General features: G+C 39.9%; 1 protein-coding gene across 14 annotated transcripts in view; it reads right to left on the reverse strand.

Annotated features, from left to right (window-relative positions):
- The window catches only part of map7d3 (MAP7 domain containing 3), a 30,035-nt gene that overhangs the window by 5,316 nt on the left and 7,581 nt on the right, over positions 1-17,138 (reverse strand). For 3 of the 14 annotated variants that reach the window (XM_030145665.1, XM_030145672.1, XM_030145674.1), the window contains exons 2-15: positions 16,098-16,202; positions 15,712-15,792; positions 15,394-15,557; positions 15,056-15,167; positions 14,341-14,424; positions 13,085-13,189; positions 12,202-12,303; positions 11,691-11,789; positions 9,723-9,848; positions 7,563-7,702; positions 2,902-3,029; positions 2,587-2,801; positions 1,167-1,296; positions 111-396 (exon numbers count right to left, since the gene is read on the reverse strand). In XM_030145665.1, coding sequence (XP_030001525.1) covers positions 111-396; positions 1,167-1,296; positions 2,587-2,801; positions 2,902-3,029; positions 7,563-7,702; positions 9,723-9,848; positions 11,691-11,789; positions 12,202-12,303; positions 13,085-13,189; positions 14,341-14,424; positions 15,056-15,167; positions 15,394-15,557; positions 15,712-15,792; positions 16,098-16,202 — 1,877 coding nt within the window. The remainder of the gene's footprint in view (positions 1-110; positions 397-1,166; positions 1,297-2,586; positions 2,802-2,901; positions 3,030-7,562; positions 7,703-9,722; positions 9,849-11,690; positions 11,790-12,201; positions 12,304-13,084; positions 13,190-14,340; positions 14,425-15,055; positions 15,168-15,393; positions 15,558-15,711; positions 15,793-16,097; positions 16,203-17,138) is intronic. The other 11 variants (XM_030145666.1, XM_030145667.1, XM_030145669.1 and 8 more) reach the window with 11 other exon arrangements.

The raw sequence follows: 17,138 nt of genomic DNA on the forward strand, positions 1-17,138 counted from the left end.
AAAAAAAAAAAAAGACATGATAAATGTTACTGTACTGTCTATTATGAAATAACGTTATGAAACATCAAACAAAGGAGTTCAGCCTCCTTTATTTTTTCATGTGTCGATACCTTCTTCCTCTCCATGCGCTCCTGCTGGTTCTGCTGCATGATGCGGTCTCTCTCCTGACGGACCCTCTCGGCCTCCTCCTGGGCCTTGGCCTCAGCCTCCTCCCTCTCCTTCTGAAGTTCAGCCTGTTTCTGTGCCTCCTCTTCTGCCAGTCTCAATCGCTCCTCTTCTGCTTTAAGAGCGTCTTCCTCCTCTTTGATTTTCCTCTCCTCTGCGAGCTTCTTCTCTTCCTCAAGACGTTTCAGTCGAGCCTCTTCAGCTAAACGCTTCTCTTCTTCTATTCTAAGCCTAGAAGATAAAATAAAAAAACAGCACGTGATATAGTAACATACTGACAAATGTACAGGTAGAGCTGAAAGGTGGAATTAAAGGGGAATATATAATGCTTCATTAACTAAAACAAACATTTCAGTTCAAATTACTCCAAATTATTCCTGGTTTTTATTGCTGGGTTTTCCTGAACATTAACAAGCTTAAGTGGAGCACCCAAGCATTTCTGGGCATCACTTAAAATTAATGTGAAACCAGTGTGAGAGCATCAAAACCAAGTGATTTTTTTCCCCATATCTACTGGTTGCAGGCTGCTTCCAAAGTACTTTTTGTGTGTTTAATATCAACCTTTTCACACAGATATGATAAAACAGTGCTCTAACATTATGTGAAATTATATAATTTTTGCAGTCGAACACTCAGCCATGTACCAAGTCTTTGACAAACTTAGGGAGAATGCTGGTAATAATACACTTTTAACTAAAACTACACTGTGTGTTGACAAATAAAGGTGAGATCATTTCAAAACCAATGTTGCATGAACATAAAAAAAACTGTTTATTGTGTATGATTTTCACACAATTTACAAGATGACTTTTCACATCATTGACATTGTTTGGTTTCACTTCCCAGCTGCAGTTTAATCAACATTTTAACAGAACCCAGATCATTACTTAATAAGATAGTGGATGTGTGTCATACGCTATGTATTTTTGGAATACCCAAAATGATGACTACATATCAACAGAAGCATACAGACATTCAGTAAGAAACTTCAAAATACTCACTTCTCCTCTTCCTCCTTCTGTATCCTCAGCTGCTCCTCTTTCTCTTTCTGCTCTCGCATCAGTCTGCGATTCTCTGCCAGGATCTTGGCTGCTTCAGCAGCAGAGTTCGTGCCTGTGGAGGCCTTAGAGTCTACATACAAAAATATAGAACTCTTAGTACTGTATGTCCACCCATCACATATTTCTCAACTAGAGCTGAACTGACGATAGCATGTCTATTTTTTTGTATTGGTGGTCATTTACAGAATACTAGAGTTGGCTGGTATCTCTGCGCTGATGCAGCAAGTTGCACAAAACTACTGTGGATCAAGTCTTGAATGCATGAATGAACATCCTTATTAGAAGTTTGACATTTGTCTATTATAAATCCTCTTTTTATTGATCTTATGAAATATTGTAATATTTCGAGAAACTGAATTTTATAGGTGTAAGCTGTAACTATCAAAATTACAACAAAAAGTATTTTTTTGTGTAAAAAAAATCTAAAATATAATGATGATATCATGATCAATTTTTTTCAGACGCACCTGTAATGTTCTACTATTACCAGGCATTTTGTCTTGCATACATGATTCTGTCCAGAAGGTGGCACCAGCCATAATACACTATCTAACAGGATGTGACTCCAGCTGGGAGTTAATAGGTCTCCTGCTCCACTGAGATTTACTGCAAACTGAGCGGCTGCCACGTCTCTCACACAAACAGGAACACACTCAGTAGTCAGTACACTATTAAAATAAATTAAATTATTCTACTAAACCAACTCTGTTGAAGCAGCATTAAAATGTGCAATTGTGAATATAGCTATTAATGTAAAGCAGTTTTCCAACTCCAACACATCCTGCTAATTCAGCTAAAATACAATTAAAGACTGAACTGGAACAATATTCTTAATGTCTTTGCACATTCAGTAGACTGTTTTCCAAAAAAGAAAGGGTTAGAGTCAAAATACTGACTCTAGGCAGAAAAACTTAACCTTTTTTTCAGCTCTTTCACTCCTAATGTAGTAGGACACCTCTGCAGAATATAATGTAATCTTGAAAAAAGACACACTGCAGTATCATGGTAAAGAAAGATGTGCCCATTTTTTAAGCTGTGCATGAAGGTAATATTGGACCTGCATAGTTTGGGAGTTTGGATTATAAGCAGATTTATCTTTATCTAGCTGGAGCATCTCTCTCCCTGAAAGCCAGACAGTCTGTAATGCAAACATCCGGGTTGCCAGTTTAACAATCATACTTTGTAAATATTGGCTGTAACTTATTGAAATATGCCAGGACAGTACAGTTTTTAAATAGAGCTTCAAGATATTTAATATAATATGCATTCTAATAAGGTGGAAAAAATACTGCATAAAATATACTGTGGATATTGCAATTTTCTGCAAGTATTAAGGATTAAGAAGTTCAGTATTTCTCACCATCTTTCTCTTTGGTCTTGCTGGCATCAGAGGATTGTGGAGCCTGTGCAGGACACATTTCCTTGGACTTGGAGTCCCTTTTTCGTAATGTTGGGGGCCCTGTTGGTGTGAGAGCTGGTTTCTGGATAGGTGGGGGTTTGGATGACATGGGTTGGGGAGATGGGGGGCGCTGTTTCATTGCACCAGGTGAGGGTGGGCGTGTCCGGGGATTTTGCCTGCAGAGGAAAATATCCATGTGGGTATTCTAATTAAAGCCGAATTTTACATTAAAATACTGTTCATTGAGGCTGTATACAAGAATCTCTGGAGTCTTACTTGGCTGCCGGGGATGGGGTCCTCTTGGGAGCTGGATTGGGAGCTGGGGATGGAGAGCGGTTCCGCGTCAAGGTAGAGGATGGGGACGGAGGGCGTTGTCCCCCAGGTAATGTTAACAGCTTGTCCTTCTGTAGTTTCACACAAATACAGAACATATTTATAACAATCTCTGCACTAGGATCATGTCAAGAACTCAAGACCCCTAAAACTACAATTCTCTAGGACAAAATGTTAGTATACAGCATTATTTGTTTTTTATGGTTGTGTCACTGTTCTTTATTAAAAAAAAAGGAGGTATTATCAAGCACGACAATTACTCAAGACATTTATTGATGTATGCAATATAATTATTAAGAGATAAAGTAAAAAATAGGTGAAAAATAGATACCATCTATGAGAGAGTAGTGCTTAAAACGAAAACTGAGATAAGTGCTTGTGACACAAAGATGGTGTGAGGCCACACATCAGGATTTAATTAATTCATTTTAATGGCAATGTAGACAATTTTATTTTGCAAATCTGACAAAAAAAATTACGGGGCACTGTTCAACTACAATCAATTTCATACTGGAAGCTGAATAAACAAAAAATTGATCTAAAAGATTTCCTGTATCTATGTAAAGAATGGTGTGGTCAGTTTGCTGTCACAGTGTTAGCTTTGGTCAAACACTAGGGAGGACAGCGGAAGGAAAACCAGGACAGTAAACATGCAGTGGGTGCACGCTGAAGAACAGCAAGATATTAATATTCTATTTATGTCATCAGAGCACTGGAGGAGCAACAGTTTATAGATGTCACTGTATGGAACACTGAAAAATGATCCCAAAGGCACACATGCCAATAACGCCTATTTCTAGCATGCATCAAACAACCTGTAACTCCTCATCAAATTCTTTCATAAGCAAAGGATGGCTATAAAATTAAAATGTAAAAGTTTATCAGTAATGCTGATAAAGGCAAAGGAAAATCATTCCCACTGTCTTTAGGGCAGATGTAACATGGTATAGGCATTTTCCTCAGCTGACATAAAAGACGACATGGTTTATCCAAAGTGTCACAATGCCTGAGCGATAAGCATGTAGCTGAGAATGCCAATTATCTACGCACCAATCTGTGCACGTGGAGGGGCAAAGACAAAGAGATGGTGAGAAAAGTCTTTTGACACTAGGCCCTGTGGGTCAGGGTGGGGTCTGCTTTGCATGGTCTGATCAGTCCATAATCAGGTCACTGTGATCCTTTTGTCTGTTGCTATCACAATGAGGCCCTTCACAGCCACAGAGGAGGAGGAGAGGTAGGTTATGAGAAAGAGCCAGGCACTACAGGCAACCAAGTGACAACATCAATGACTGTCTGCAAAAGCTGAACGACACAGCCAACCATAATACCACGAGCCAAATATCACGAGACAGAGACGTTACTTACTGTGGCACTGAGTACAACAGCGAATAAACTAACTTCTAATTCCATCCATCAAAGGTCAAACAACAGCTGGAAGAACATCATTTCCCTATGGTTAGCATCCTGCATAACTAGTTTGCCAGGCAAATGTAGTCGGACGTGTGCATATAAATCAGAGCCTTGCTATGCACTTTTAGAGATGTTACTTTAATTCAGGAAAAAAAGTGTATTTTCCATTTTAAAATGTCGGGCTGGATGATCTGCATTTTAGTTTTAATTTTCCCCAACAACCCAAGTACCACTTTCAGTCCAATACTTTACGCCTAATGATGCAAGGAGTCGTTTGTGCATTTATGTTGCTAGATTAGCAAGTGTATTCAAGTTAAATCAGTAACTCTGTCCAAACTTCAAGTGTCTGGTTAATTTACCTTCACTTGAATGAGTTTTAATAAGCTGTTATTTGGTTGCAACTGACAAAAAAATTCATCACATCTTTAGACAGCAAAACATTTTAGCCACTCTATGAGCTGCTTGTGTTGTAAATGTCGGTGCAGTAAGTCTTACTTTAAACAGATGCTTTGCTGAAGCGGTATCATTTATATCATGTTGAAAAGTAAAAACTTACTTTTGGTTCAAGATGAAACTGTAGTGGGACACTGCTATAAATGATATGAATGACACACAGGCATTACAGTTTCTTTTAACTAGTGTCTAAAAACTGCAATAATAGTATCACCCAAAATAAAACAAAAATGTAGGGACTGGTTTCTAGGGCCAAGCCCTCCAGACACTTAGGGAAATCTCTGTTATAGTTGGGTTGTAATTAGCTGGAATTTTCCGAGAGGGGAGAAAATGTGTGATTGAGTTCATGGGTCGTGATTCTACCTCAAAGGATCATTATGAGATTTTGGCCAAATTGCACAGCCCTAAGGTGATATAAACTATTCCAATTCAGTGAATATCTCCTTACGGTTCATTAACTGTCTAATTTGTGTGCACACTGAATAAAATCCTGTGTTTGTACACTGTTGCGTACATGGCTCTGTAAATGAAAACAAACAAAAACAAAGTAGTACAAACCAATCCAAACAGTAGTATTCAGTTCATGCTCCCTGTTACAGTTTGTCTGAAACAATGGGGAGATGAGTGAAATTCATTCTAAGAACAAGAAAAGGAAGAGGATGAGGGAAAGTAAATTTGGCTAATGCTAAAAATGTAAATTCCAAGGAGAGATGGTTGATAAACAGCCAAGCAGAGATGAGTATAAATTAAATGCATGTTAAATATGTTTAGACTACGCATCTGGCCAGTATGACTGTTGACGAAAAGATAACAGCTAACCTGCAACTAATTAGCTTAAACTTTGATCAAGTGCATCACTGTGAGCTGTGTTAGTTTCCTGACATCAAGAAAGGTTCGTCTAATGGTTACAAGTGTTGTGGTACAGCAGAGTGGATTTCTTAGCGATGTTTGGAAAGATTAATGACGTTTGGTGGCTTTTGTCATGTTTGTCTTTGGTTTTGATCATGTACAGAGATATAAAAATGCATATGCGTTTGGTCCATGTTTTAGCTACATGACAGAATGTTTAGCTGCCATAACTGGGCCTCACCTGTCACAGTGCCTTAAACTGTCTCTTGTTTTGATTATGTTAGATCTTATCAGGCAGCAATGTAATCTGATAGAATATGTGTAAGAAGATGGAAAAGAAGATAAAGACAAAGGTCATTTGATTGTTAGCAAACAATCACTTTTCACAAAACAGTTGTTTATTCAGTGAACTGAGCCACTTTTTCAATAGGACTCAGGTCAACCTGGTCTCCCTTTGAGACCCCATGGTTGTGGTATGGTTATACCTAAAGATTGAAATCTTGGATCTTTAGTTGGAAAATCATTGTACATGTACATGAATTTGAGAGTGGACCTTCAGAATGAGAATTGAAGGGGAGGGATGTTTTAGTACAGTTGAAAAGCTAAAATATGACCATTCTTTTTCAGGGTTTACGTCACCTTTAAAAAAAAAAAACCTTCAGGAAAGTTATTGCTGTCTTCCAAAGGACACCAAAAATGATAATAGTGAAAAAAATAATAATTTGTCAGCTATGGAACTGTTTTAACACTTTACAATTGTTTTTAGATCTTTACCAGAAAAATGTAAAGACATAATAAAAAATACAAATTTCCTTTGATGGTAATGTACAGAAAGACTGAGGATTTATAAATAACAAAACAATAGCTAGATGGACTAACTTTACTGCCACCTCTTTCTCTTTGGTTTGAATATGATCAGATAAACCAGACATAAAGCAAACCCAGCTTACGGTACCTAAACCGTTACATGAAAACTACTGAGATTGATAGGGGGCTGTAAAACCATTCATTATTACTGTTCAGTCTACACAACCCTGTGTAAATAAATTAATATAGCCCTCATAAAAATATCACTAATAGCAGCTACTATAAGTTGCATTCTCCTCTCCCAGTATGCTAACAGGTCCTGGGACAAACACAGTCCTTAAAGGTTCATGCTTTATTTCAGTGTTAATAAAAGCACTTCAGCATTGGAAGAGTTACTCTGAGCAGTGTGACTAAAAATAACTGATCAGAACTTAAATAGTGCAACCAAAGTGCACATATCTTCCTATGCACATCTGATTAGAACAGTTCTGAGTCTTTGTTGGCCCCTAGTCCTTGGAGCGAGTGCGGTTGCATGTTTGTGTTCTTCACCTCATTCTCTTTGCCTTGTTCACTCTGTCACAGCAGATTAATGTGAACAACTGATGTTGTGTGGATTTGTTAATGGTATTATTTGGGCGGACGTGGTGTATGATATTCTGTTCATGCTTTCTTCTATTCATCATTTAATAGGTCCTATGTATTTCATTTTATTTTTATTGTACTCAGTTCTGGTTGTAGTTATTGTTGCCATTATAATTACCACCATGGTTGTTACTGTTTGTATTGCTGATACTTTCTTGTGAGGGTCTTTGCCACCTTCTTCTTTCTTGCCCCCCCACCTCCCATGTCAGGTTTGGCATCAAAATGTGGTTCAACAAAATTCATAATAAAGTCAGTAGAATATCAAGGGGAGCTTCATATTCTTTATGAAGTTACCCTTGGCAAAGCAAATTTGTTCAGCACCAAAAGGCAGCCAGACTACCATTCTGCAGTTAGGATGCTGGACAAGACAAGTTAAAAAAAAAAAAAAAGAACAGTTCTGAGTATGCCAGCAATGTTGGCAAAGTAAAATGAAATGTTCTTACCAATGAAGGGTCGAGTGCTCCGTCAGCGGAGACAGACGTGGTCATGCCGCTCTTCTGTCGGTCGATGCTACGGCTCCGCACAGGTCCACGTGGCGGATGCAGGGGGCTGGCAGAGGCTGAGCGAGGACATAGGTGACACTCTGGTAAAGGATACAGTCATCGCAGGGCCAGAGGAGCACAACCAATGGGAGGCGTGATAAGCAGCCAAGTTGGGGCAGCAAAGCAGCAAAGAGCAACAGGAGAGACGAGAATGGAGAGAAATGGGTGTAGAAGGAAAGGAGGGGAATGAGAGCGGGGAAGGAAAAAACAAGGGGGAGTATAGAAAGGTTGAAGGAATTTTTGAAAGATGATTTTGTGAGGGGATAAGAGCACAAAAAGACAGCAATTTGTTAGATATAGCACTATATGCAGGCAACAGCTTGATTTCTGAAGCTCCGATTGGGCTGGAGATTATTGGAGACATGAGAGCAGAGAGCCATACTTCACACACAAACCCCTGACCCCCACAGAGGTGACAAAGCTCCTGGGCACAACACCTGAACACCATGCATCACACCACAAACTCTGCACAAACTCCACCAACACAACACAACACAACAAACACCAACAATGCACAAACATTTCACACAACAGTACTCCAATTTGTATTAGTATACTCAACACACAATGACTGTTGCTGGTGTATCTTGAGTCGATTTACAGTGATAAATGAAAGGAATCTTCAGATTTCTTGCTCTCGTACTGTAACTGTAATTATAATATTGACTGTGGTTCAAAGAAAAATACTAAGTGTCAAGCAATGTAGAATTCAACATAAAAACAATGTATGGCAGGGGACGCAGTGCATATCCGAGCTGTATGTAAACAAGTAACTTATCTCACCTCTGTTGATAATGCTAAGTAACTGTAACCTCAATCCCATTGACAACAATGGGTAAAAAGCAGTGCCTTTAGCTCAAGGGCATCACAGTCACACTGATGAGAGGAAACAGTGTTGTCCACTGGCTACAAGCTTGCTGTGTCAGATTGAGGGATTAGTCATGATAATCCCGAGACGTGGAGAACTCTCCCTGCCAGGGCCTCGTCACAAATGTTTTCTGTAACTCTTTCAGACAGCATAATGAGCAGCTACAATAATAACAATAAAATGACACAGCCATAAGATACAGCCCTCCCTAATATGGGCGGGTCATGTTTCTACTGGGGCTATACTTAGATCTATAGCCACAAATGGGTTTCTAATGGCCGGTCAATAACCACTGAAACCTGAACCAACAATAGCACACAGTAGCAGTCAGTGCATCACAGTCTGTTTTTCTAACCTAAAACATATACATTAAACAAGAAATAAAGCAGCAATAATTTTCTAAAAGGTCCAAAAATTCAACAAAGGTTGTGTATGCTGCTTTAAGGACAATGTACATCTTACTGCACACACTGACTACATTGTGATCACAGTTTACAACCAATTATTTCTTCTTTCAACACCTAAGGTGTGCAAGAGTAAGGTGGGGAACCATTAAAATGCAGATGGGCACAGAACATATTTGGAAGGATATATATACACATATCTATGAAAATAATGGTAGCTACTAGTCGACACTGGTGTACAAGTACTCAGCACTGTGGTCTCACTACTGGAACACACGCAATGGTCCTAGAGACTCATTCTGACGTAACAAGAACCAACAGGTAAGCAGCTTATAGCAAATCTCCAAGCATGGACCCTGAGGCTCCTTAGACATAGAGAAATGCTCCCAGCCGAGTCAGCGCCACTCAGCTCCACACAAAACAGCCAATTGTGTCAAGTGTGAGAGTGCATGTGAGCTCGAGCTGTGTGTGTCAATATTTACTGAGAAACCGTGATCAGTGTCCTTTAGTACAAATGTACATAGGCATAAAAAACTGACCATTATAATAGAATCTTTAAACCAAAGACCCAATTTCATGCCCACCAAAGAGGCCACTTTTCATTTCAGAATGTTTTTTACAAAAGCACAAGAGTCTTCAGCAGGGCAGTGACATGGGCACAGATCTAGAGAAGTGACACTGTGTTTAACTAAGTTCACCGTCTCTAACAAAATGAGGAGTTCTATGGAGGACTAGGGTCTGTGTCTGGCCATCCTTCGTCTCTGTCAGGGTCTCCTATGTGGAGGTTACCTGGAGCATATGTTCCTTCAGCGGACAGGGCGGCGGCACTCTTGCTCCTAGCTAGTGAGGCCTGGGTGGGGGTGAGCAGGCGACTAAGGACCCCTCCATCCACTGTGCTGGACGGTGGCCTGCGAGCTACACGGCCAAAAAAATTACCCGAAAAAAGTGGAGAGTAATAGGTCCAAGAAAGAGAGAGTGGGCGAGAATGGGGAATGACAAAACAAAGAAGGGAGGAAATGGGGGGAGTCAGTGAAGTTCAGAAAGGTCACCATGTGATTTAACCAACATGAGATTCAACATGAAACACCAAAGGTTATGTCTTAATAATCTTTCATGGGCTCCTTGTCAAATAATGCAGTTATTGTTTTTAAAGAAACAATGTGTTGCTCTTAAAGAAAGCAATTATAGGACGCCATGGAAGAGGACTGAGACACACCAAAGACTGATTGTCAAGTAAATGAAAATCAGCTGGAGGTGAAGTAGACAGTGAAGTCAAATCAATGGTTCCTTGAGGCTTTAGAGAGGTGGGCTGATGGGAAAAAACAAACCATTAGTGAAATTCAAAGACAACAGAGGACTACTGCTGGGTAGAAAGTAGAGGAGGGAAACTAACCAAAGGATAAAGTGAAAGCATAAGTGAATATTGTCAGGCAAGTGTTCTTTAGTTCTACTGTGCAAAATAAGTCGTATGTTATTTCATTTTGATTAAGATATAGAATCATAATATTGCTCTAACACACAACCTAAGGATTGAGAACCAAGCGAGTCAGCTTGCTAATGAAAGCTTTATCGTGAAAACTAATTTCACAGGAGAAACAAAGAGCACTTGCTTCTGTGAAATGGACTAATTAACCATTCCGCATTTAGGCCGGTGCTGCTAACTGTCAAAATCCTTGCAAAAGAAAAGTGTTAAGTGCTGATATGTTGCTTTTGCCACATATCCGTATATACTGGCTCGAAAAGGGGGCTGCGAAGTCAGAACCCCTTACTGAGAAGACATCTGTTGCAGACAGACTTGTTTTATGTTAGCTGTTGAGTGTTAGTCCCTGCAGCATGAGAGCAAGAGTTGCTGCCCTGCATTCGGGTATTAGGAATCTGGGTTATTAGTCTGTGGGAGAATAGTCTGGTCTAGATAACTTAAAAATTAATTGGAGACAAGAAGTGCAAACTCTTTGTGAATGATTACTGCTACTGTGATACTACCAAAAAAAGAACACAACAGATACAGGTATGTGTTTACAGGACAGGAACACTTTTTACAACCCTAGACCAACAAACATAGCTTAAAGACAAAGTTATTAATGACAAAATAACACTGCAGTGAGATCCTGAGGCCAAATCTGCACTCGGGAAGTGTTAATGATGGGATGGCACTGATGCACACCAAACTCAAGCGTGAGCCCAGCAACTTAAATCCAGCTATGACGACATCTGGGAGGGAGAAAACAATCAACACTTTGTGACAAAAACAACACCACACTGTGTTAGTACACACAATAAAACAATTGCTGCATTGACACTTGAAATGAACAACGGTAACCAGGTTAAAACAAGATTAGCTGCAAGTGAAACAGTACAAACATGAGGTGGTAGGCTATGACAGAACAGTTGAGGCACATAGAACACATGGCACAGTTTTGCTAGTCAATTACACACAAAGGACAGTATAGAGAAATCAAGCAGTTTGCCTAGGGAGTAATTCAAAGGTTAAAGGCCACAAAGCTGGTAAGAGGGCAGACAAAGAAAGACAAACTGGCAAGTTGGAAGACCCGTACAGCTCTGTGAATCTGAATGGTCAAACGAGAATGTTAACCCCTCAGCCTTTGCAGACAGTTTTGTCAGTGGCTTAAAACAGTGCAGCCTCAATAGGAGCAAGCTGTTAACATCAGAGTAACATGCTTATTATTCAAAGATGAAGGCCAATGCAAGACAGATAGCGGCATGAAAGAATGACTGCCGATTGTTCATGCTAGCCACCTTGGTCATCCGTTGTCCCTTTATCAGGTTTGGCAGGGGGCTGTGATCTGCCCACACTGATTCGTGTGAGGGAGGAACTCCTCTTCTTCATGGAACGGCCTATGAACATGAGAGCGCTGTTATAGCTAACCAGGCAGCAGGAGAGTCAATAAGGAATCCCTGAAGAAAGTTTGCAAGTCATGTGCACTTAAATTGGCTTTATGCGAGTCAGCAGACTCTGTCTAAGAGCAGCTAATGTACTAATTTATGAGCTGATGCTGAAATTCAGAGACTCATCCAACAGCCTATTGACCTGTACCAGTCCATAACGGTAGCATTAACTTTGATAACTGTCAGTGTTCTACTATTAGAATATAAAAAGCCAAGCTGCCATAACTGTCACTGCTTATCATACAGTTCAATTTAATGGAAACTGATAGAATATTTTCTCTTTTGAATTTGGTGCGTTTGTATGGTACACTATTTTGATACTCAGGTAAAGTGTTACACATGGAGAAGGAATCTTCTGCACCTGTCTGATCCACCTGAAGCTTTTTGTTGTCTTCCTTAGTGGCCTGAGCAGCATTGCCATTGCTAGGCAACCGGTTACAAGACGAACTCCTTGGCTTAACACCTGAGAGACAATGATGAAACACCCAACAGTGAATTTACTCATCAATCTTTTGAAGGATCTCTTTTGAAAAATTTTGCACCTTTGATAATTGGTATAATCACAAATTATCAAAGATGTTCATAAATATTGAGAAATCAGAAATTAAATAAAGAAAAAAGTGACTGTGACAGCCCATACAGGCTGTGGAGAAATATAATCAACAGATTGTGCTGATTGCTTTTTCCTGCAAAATTACAATGCTAATTAATTACATTAATCAGAAGCGATTTAGAACAGTGACAGACCTGTATACCTGAGTAGTTAATTAACAAATCACTGTCTGGTACCCCTTGTGATTGTGAAACTTAAATTCAGTGTGCTTTAACTAAATGCATAATGAAAATATGCAGTAGAATGGAGAGCTCATGCTAATTTATCATTGGCTGGAGCCAGAAACAGAACTAAAGTATTCTTCTTTTACCAGAGAGTTTGTGCTCCAGTGAGCCTGTGTGAAAACCCTGGATATGAAGAAAAAAAGGGAGGTTTACATGAGGATACAGATATTTCAGCAGTAATGAGTTGGTTCCAGGCCATAGTTGCCTAGAAGCTCTGGCTACATAAATCATCCCAAAAAATATTTACCTGGCTTATAAAGATATTCTCTATAACATATTTTTCTCAAGACAGTGCTGGAATGCAGGGAGGGAAAGGACGACAGAATGGAGGGAAGGGGAAAGGAAGCAGAGGAGGATGGGAGGGGAGGGATGGGGGTGGAGAGGAGGGGAGAGGAGAGGAGACTTACTTTTGTCAGGAGACCTGAGGGTGGCAGAGGAGGAGGATAGGCGTTTGCTGATGCCAGCCTCGGACGGCTGTTTCAGGTTCATGGTGGATGTGGAGCGCTTGTCCACTAGGAGGGAGGGGGAAAGACAAACATGGGAGGCGGGGTTTACACTGGAGGCTGGACAGTGGGGAAGGGCATTTGGGTGCACACAGTGGGAACACAAGGTTTGACGAGACCCATACACTCCTGATATACGGAGGGTAATGTGTTTTCTAATGTGGGGAGTTCACATTTCGCATGAACAAGATGTATTTGTAGTCATATACCAGGTTTAAGAACCGTATTTCCTCAAATTAAAAAAAAACTGACAGTTGTAATGGGGATCCTCTGATTGTCAAGGTGATCAAATAAGCACTGGTCATCAAATACAGACCAAAGGAAAATCAAGAGTGGGCAAACGCCTTGGTATGTATAATATATATTTGCACAGCTGTAATTTCATAGATTAAACACAAAACTATTTTTAAACCTTTAGTGTTCTGGACTATTCATCAAAAAGGTTATTGTTGAATTTATGTCATTGTGAGCGTATATATCTCAGTCATACTGAGATATGGGCACTTGCCATTTTTCAATGAACTGTCCACCACACAATAAATGTCACAATAAAAGCGTTCTTAAGAAGGAGGTGTTGAGGTAAGTCTAATGCAGGAAAATAAAAGGGCAAATGGGAGCAGATAAAAACTAGACTTAATAATGATGACGACAATACGTATCTATTTCAAATAAAAGCACGTGTGTTCTACAGTTGACATAAATAAAGGCCCTGATCACCATTTGAGGAAATACAGTGAGATACATCTTCCGACAAAACACAGCAAAGTCACTGTGGTTTCAGTCGGTGATCGTGGTTAGTAATGAGAACAGTAGATACTTCAAAAATAAGAGTATCAACATTGCATGGTCTTTGCCCATGAATTCAAATGTTGTATTAGAACAGTTGTTTATGTGTTGTTTACTTTCCCATGCAAAGTCACACACGACGTGGAAGTGCTTGAAAGTGTAAATGAGTGAAAAACCTTAGGCCATTTTAGACTATTCACCCAGCCCAAAGCACATTCAGAGCACATGCCTCATGAAAACACAGTTAGTGAAAAAACAGTCACTTTGACTGCAGGAAGGAGGTGGTCGGGTATAGGTTTATGTGAGGGAACAGTAGGTCATCAAGCTGTCTCAAAGTGCCAAGGCCAGTCCATATTATAAACAAAAAAAAAAACCTTGTCGACTCCTCGGTGGCTTTTCTGGTGAGGCAGGGGAGACTACTATAGCTACTGGAGATGCAGCACTGGCATCAGAGTCTCCTGTGGAAAAACAAAGCTCTCAGGGAGGAGCGCTATAAGGTAGATGAATATCTACACCTTCAGAAGGAAAAGCAAGAGGAGGAGGATGCTACTGGCTTGCAGCCATTTGCATTTTCTTGACAGCTGTGGTTTAATAAACAATACATAAACTGTGGTAAACATTTACAGTTTACCCATCCAATTAGCCAATATCTGTTTTGATTATATCAACAAATAGTGACTGCGTCCTGAAATTACAAACTGGATACTTCCTCATTGTGGATTTTGGTTATTGTAAAAATGTAATCAGTGGAAGTAAGAGCTGGACAATATGTCAAATTAACTGGAATATTTTAAAAATTGTTTGTACACAATGCATAAATCTATGTCATGGAAGTCTTTTTACTACACGTGTACAGAAGCTTATTTTGGTTCAAACATAATCTGTAGATGAGGGCTACACTAGCTATCGTGAATCTAAGCAGCCAATTATTAACATTATAGGTATACTGGCAGCAGGTTAAAAGGAAGACTGTGACAATGGACACATTGAATAAATATAATGTTGTCTTATAAACTACAATCTTGTTTGTATTTGTTGACCTGGTGGCTTATCTTTGATTATAATGAAGGCAGGGGAAGGGTCCTCTACCTGTTCGTCCATCCGAGTCTGTGGGCAGTCCTCCCCAGGACCATCTTTTCTGTCTCTGCTCCACTCGCTGGCTACGCTCTAGTGTCCTCCTCATCACCGCCTCATAGTGCTCCTGGAGCATGACCAAGGGAGGAAGAACAGTCAGTTATACTGCAGCAGGTTAACTTTCACCACTGAAAAAAGCAAAAAGCAAGCCCTTAAAATGTCTGAATAATTTTAATCTGTTGGTCAATTCATAAATCCAGCCATATTTTTATACAGTATGTAGTCAAAAGAATCAAATCCCTGAACACAAGCACTTCCTTGAGACACATGGTATTAACTATAGCTGTGTCTACCTTTTCTTCCTCCTGTTTCTGCTTCCTCTTCTCCTCTACAGCCAAACGTTTCTGCTCCTCCTTCCTTCTTTGTTCCTCAACCTTTCTCTGACGCTCCTCCATCTGTCGTTCCACTTGTAACTTGGATTTCCGTTCCCGCTCCATGATCTGCGATTCTCGCAAAGCTGATTTCACATACAGTGAGGGTATGCATGAACCAAAATGTTACATGGTGTTTTGTCTTCTTATGGGTATGAAATACTCAGTGAAGTATAGATGTTCTTTTTTTTTTTTTTTTTTTAAATTCAACAGGAATTTTGGAAAAACTCTCCTCCTTACCTTGCTGTTTATCTGCTTCCTCTCGCCGCTCTCTTGCCACTCGCAGTTTGTCGTCTATTCTTAGAGAGGCGCCGTCAATTACTGCGAAAATATAGATTTTATTTCCAAAATTATAAAGAGAACATTGGCTGGATTACATAGGTACACTCTGTTACAAGGGTTTAGCATCAGCCAGACAGATGTGTGACTCATTAATGAGCTTTGTCAACTGTTACGGTAATAAGATGATGACTAAGGGTTACCTGCAGTAAATCCTGCAGTAAGAGGGTTGTGGAAGGGGATTGTGTTGCAGCAAATGGTTGAGATTATGGAAGACAACAGAGCAATGACAAGGCAGTATCTGCGATGGCCAGTCTGTTTTTGCGTCAAGGTGTGGTGTCATTTACCTGGCTTAGACCCCTGAGGTTTAGCTGGTGTTGTGTTGGTTGTAGGTCCTGGACTGTTGCCTGCCAGGCTTCGCCGCTCTTCGGCTTGAGCCTGTGCAGCTGCAGCTGTTTGCACAAAAACACAGTTTATATAATTTAGCACATTATGTCAAGTCTAACAAAGTAGATTTATCAAATCACACAGTTGTGGTACTACAAACTAATCATATTAAAATGAAACATTTCACTCTGTGCTTTATTTGCTCTCCATAGGAATGCCAGTTCTAGAATGATCCAACGGATTTGAAACTACAGAACAATCCAGCTATTCAGCCATCTGACATAACCCCCGCTCATGGTCAACCCTGTAGCCAGCTATACACTGCTTTCTGTCACAAGCTGAGACGAATGGGCTGCTATGAGAACCATGTCTGGAATCAAACCCTTGTGAGCTTCTTGGAATACAGCTCATGTGAACAATGGTGCCCATCAGTGTAAAGACAATACTAAACAAGATAACAATACAGACAATTAAAGCACAAAGTGCATCTGAATGATTTTTAGCATATTTCCTGAAGAACCAACTTCAAAAATCAACAAACAATAAATGCAGTCATGTTGGTCTCTTCTGACCCCATCGGAGATGTTTTTTTAACAAAAACATTGGCCTCCTGGTCACAGGTTCAACTGTGTTCTCTTCAGCCATCACATTTCACAAGAAAGTTACAGTAAAGAGATCCAGGGGCAGGAAGGAAGGAAACAGTCAGGATGTGATCAAGCATTATTAGCACTGGTTTCAGCCTTATCCTTGGTCTCTTTCCTTCAGTGTCAGTCTGTGTTCACAATCGCTGACTAAGTGATGAAAACACTGTTAGTCATGTGATATTCACATTATTGATGAACACTTTCAACTGTGTTCGGAAAACACTCCATCTCAACTGCTAAAATATATTTTTTGACAAAATAACTAATAAATAAGTCTCATTCGTTGTGCTTCAAATCCAATGTCTGCAAAACAACACAGTTCAATTAATATCAAAATTTTGATTTATACACTCAAAT

Source organism: Sphaeramia orbicularis, chromosome 10 (genome assembly GCF_902148855.1).
Source record: "Sphaeramia orbicularis chromosome 10, fSphaOr1.1, whole genome shotgun sequence".
NCBI classification, from domain to species: domain Eukaryota; kingdom Metazoa; phylum Chordata; class Actinopteri; order Kurtiformes; family Apogonidae; genus Sphaeramia; species Sphaeramia orbicularis.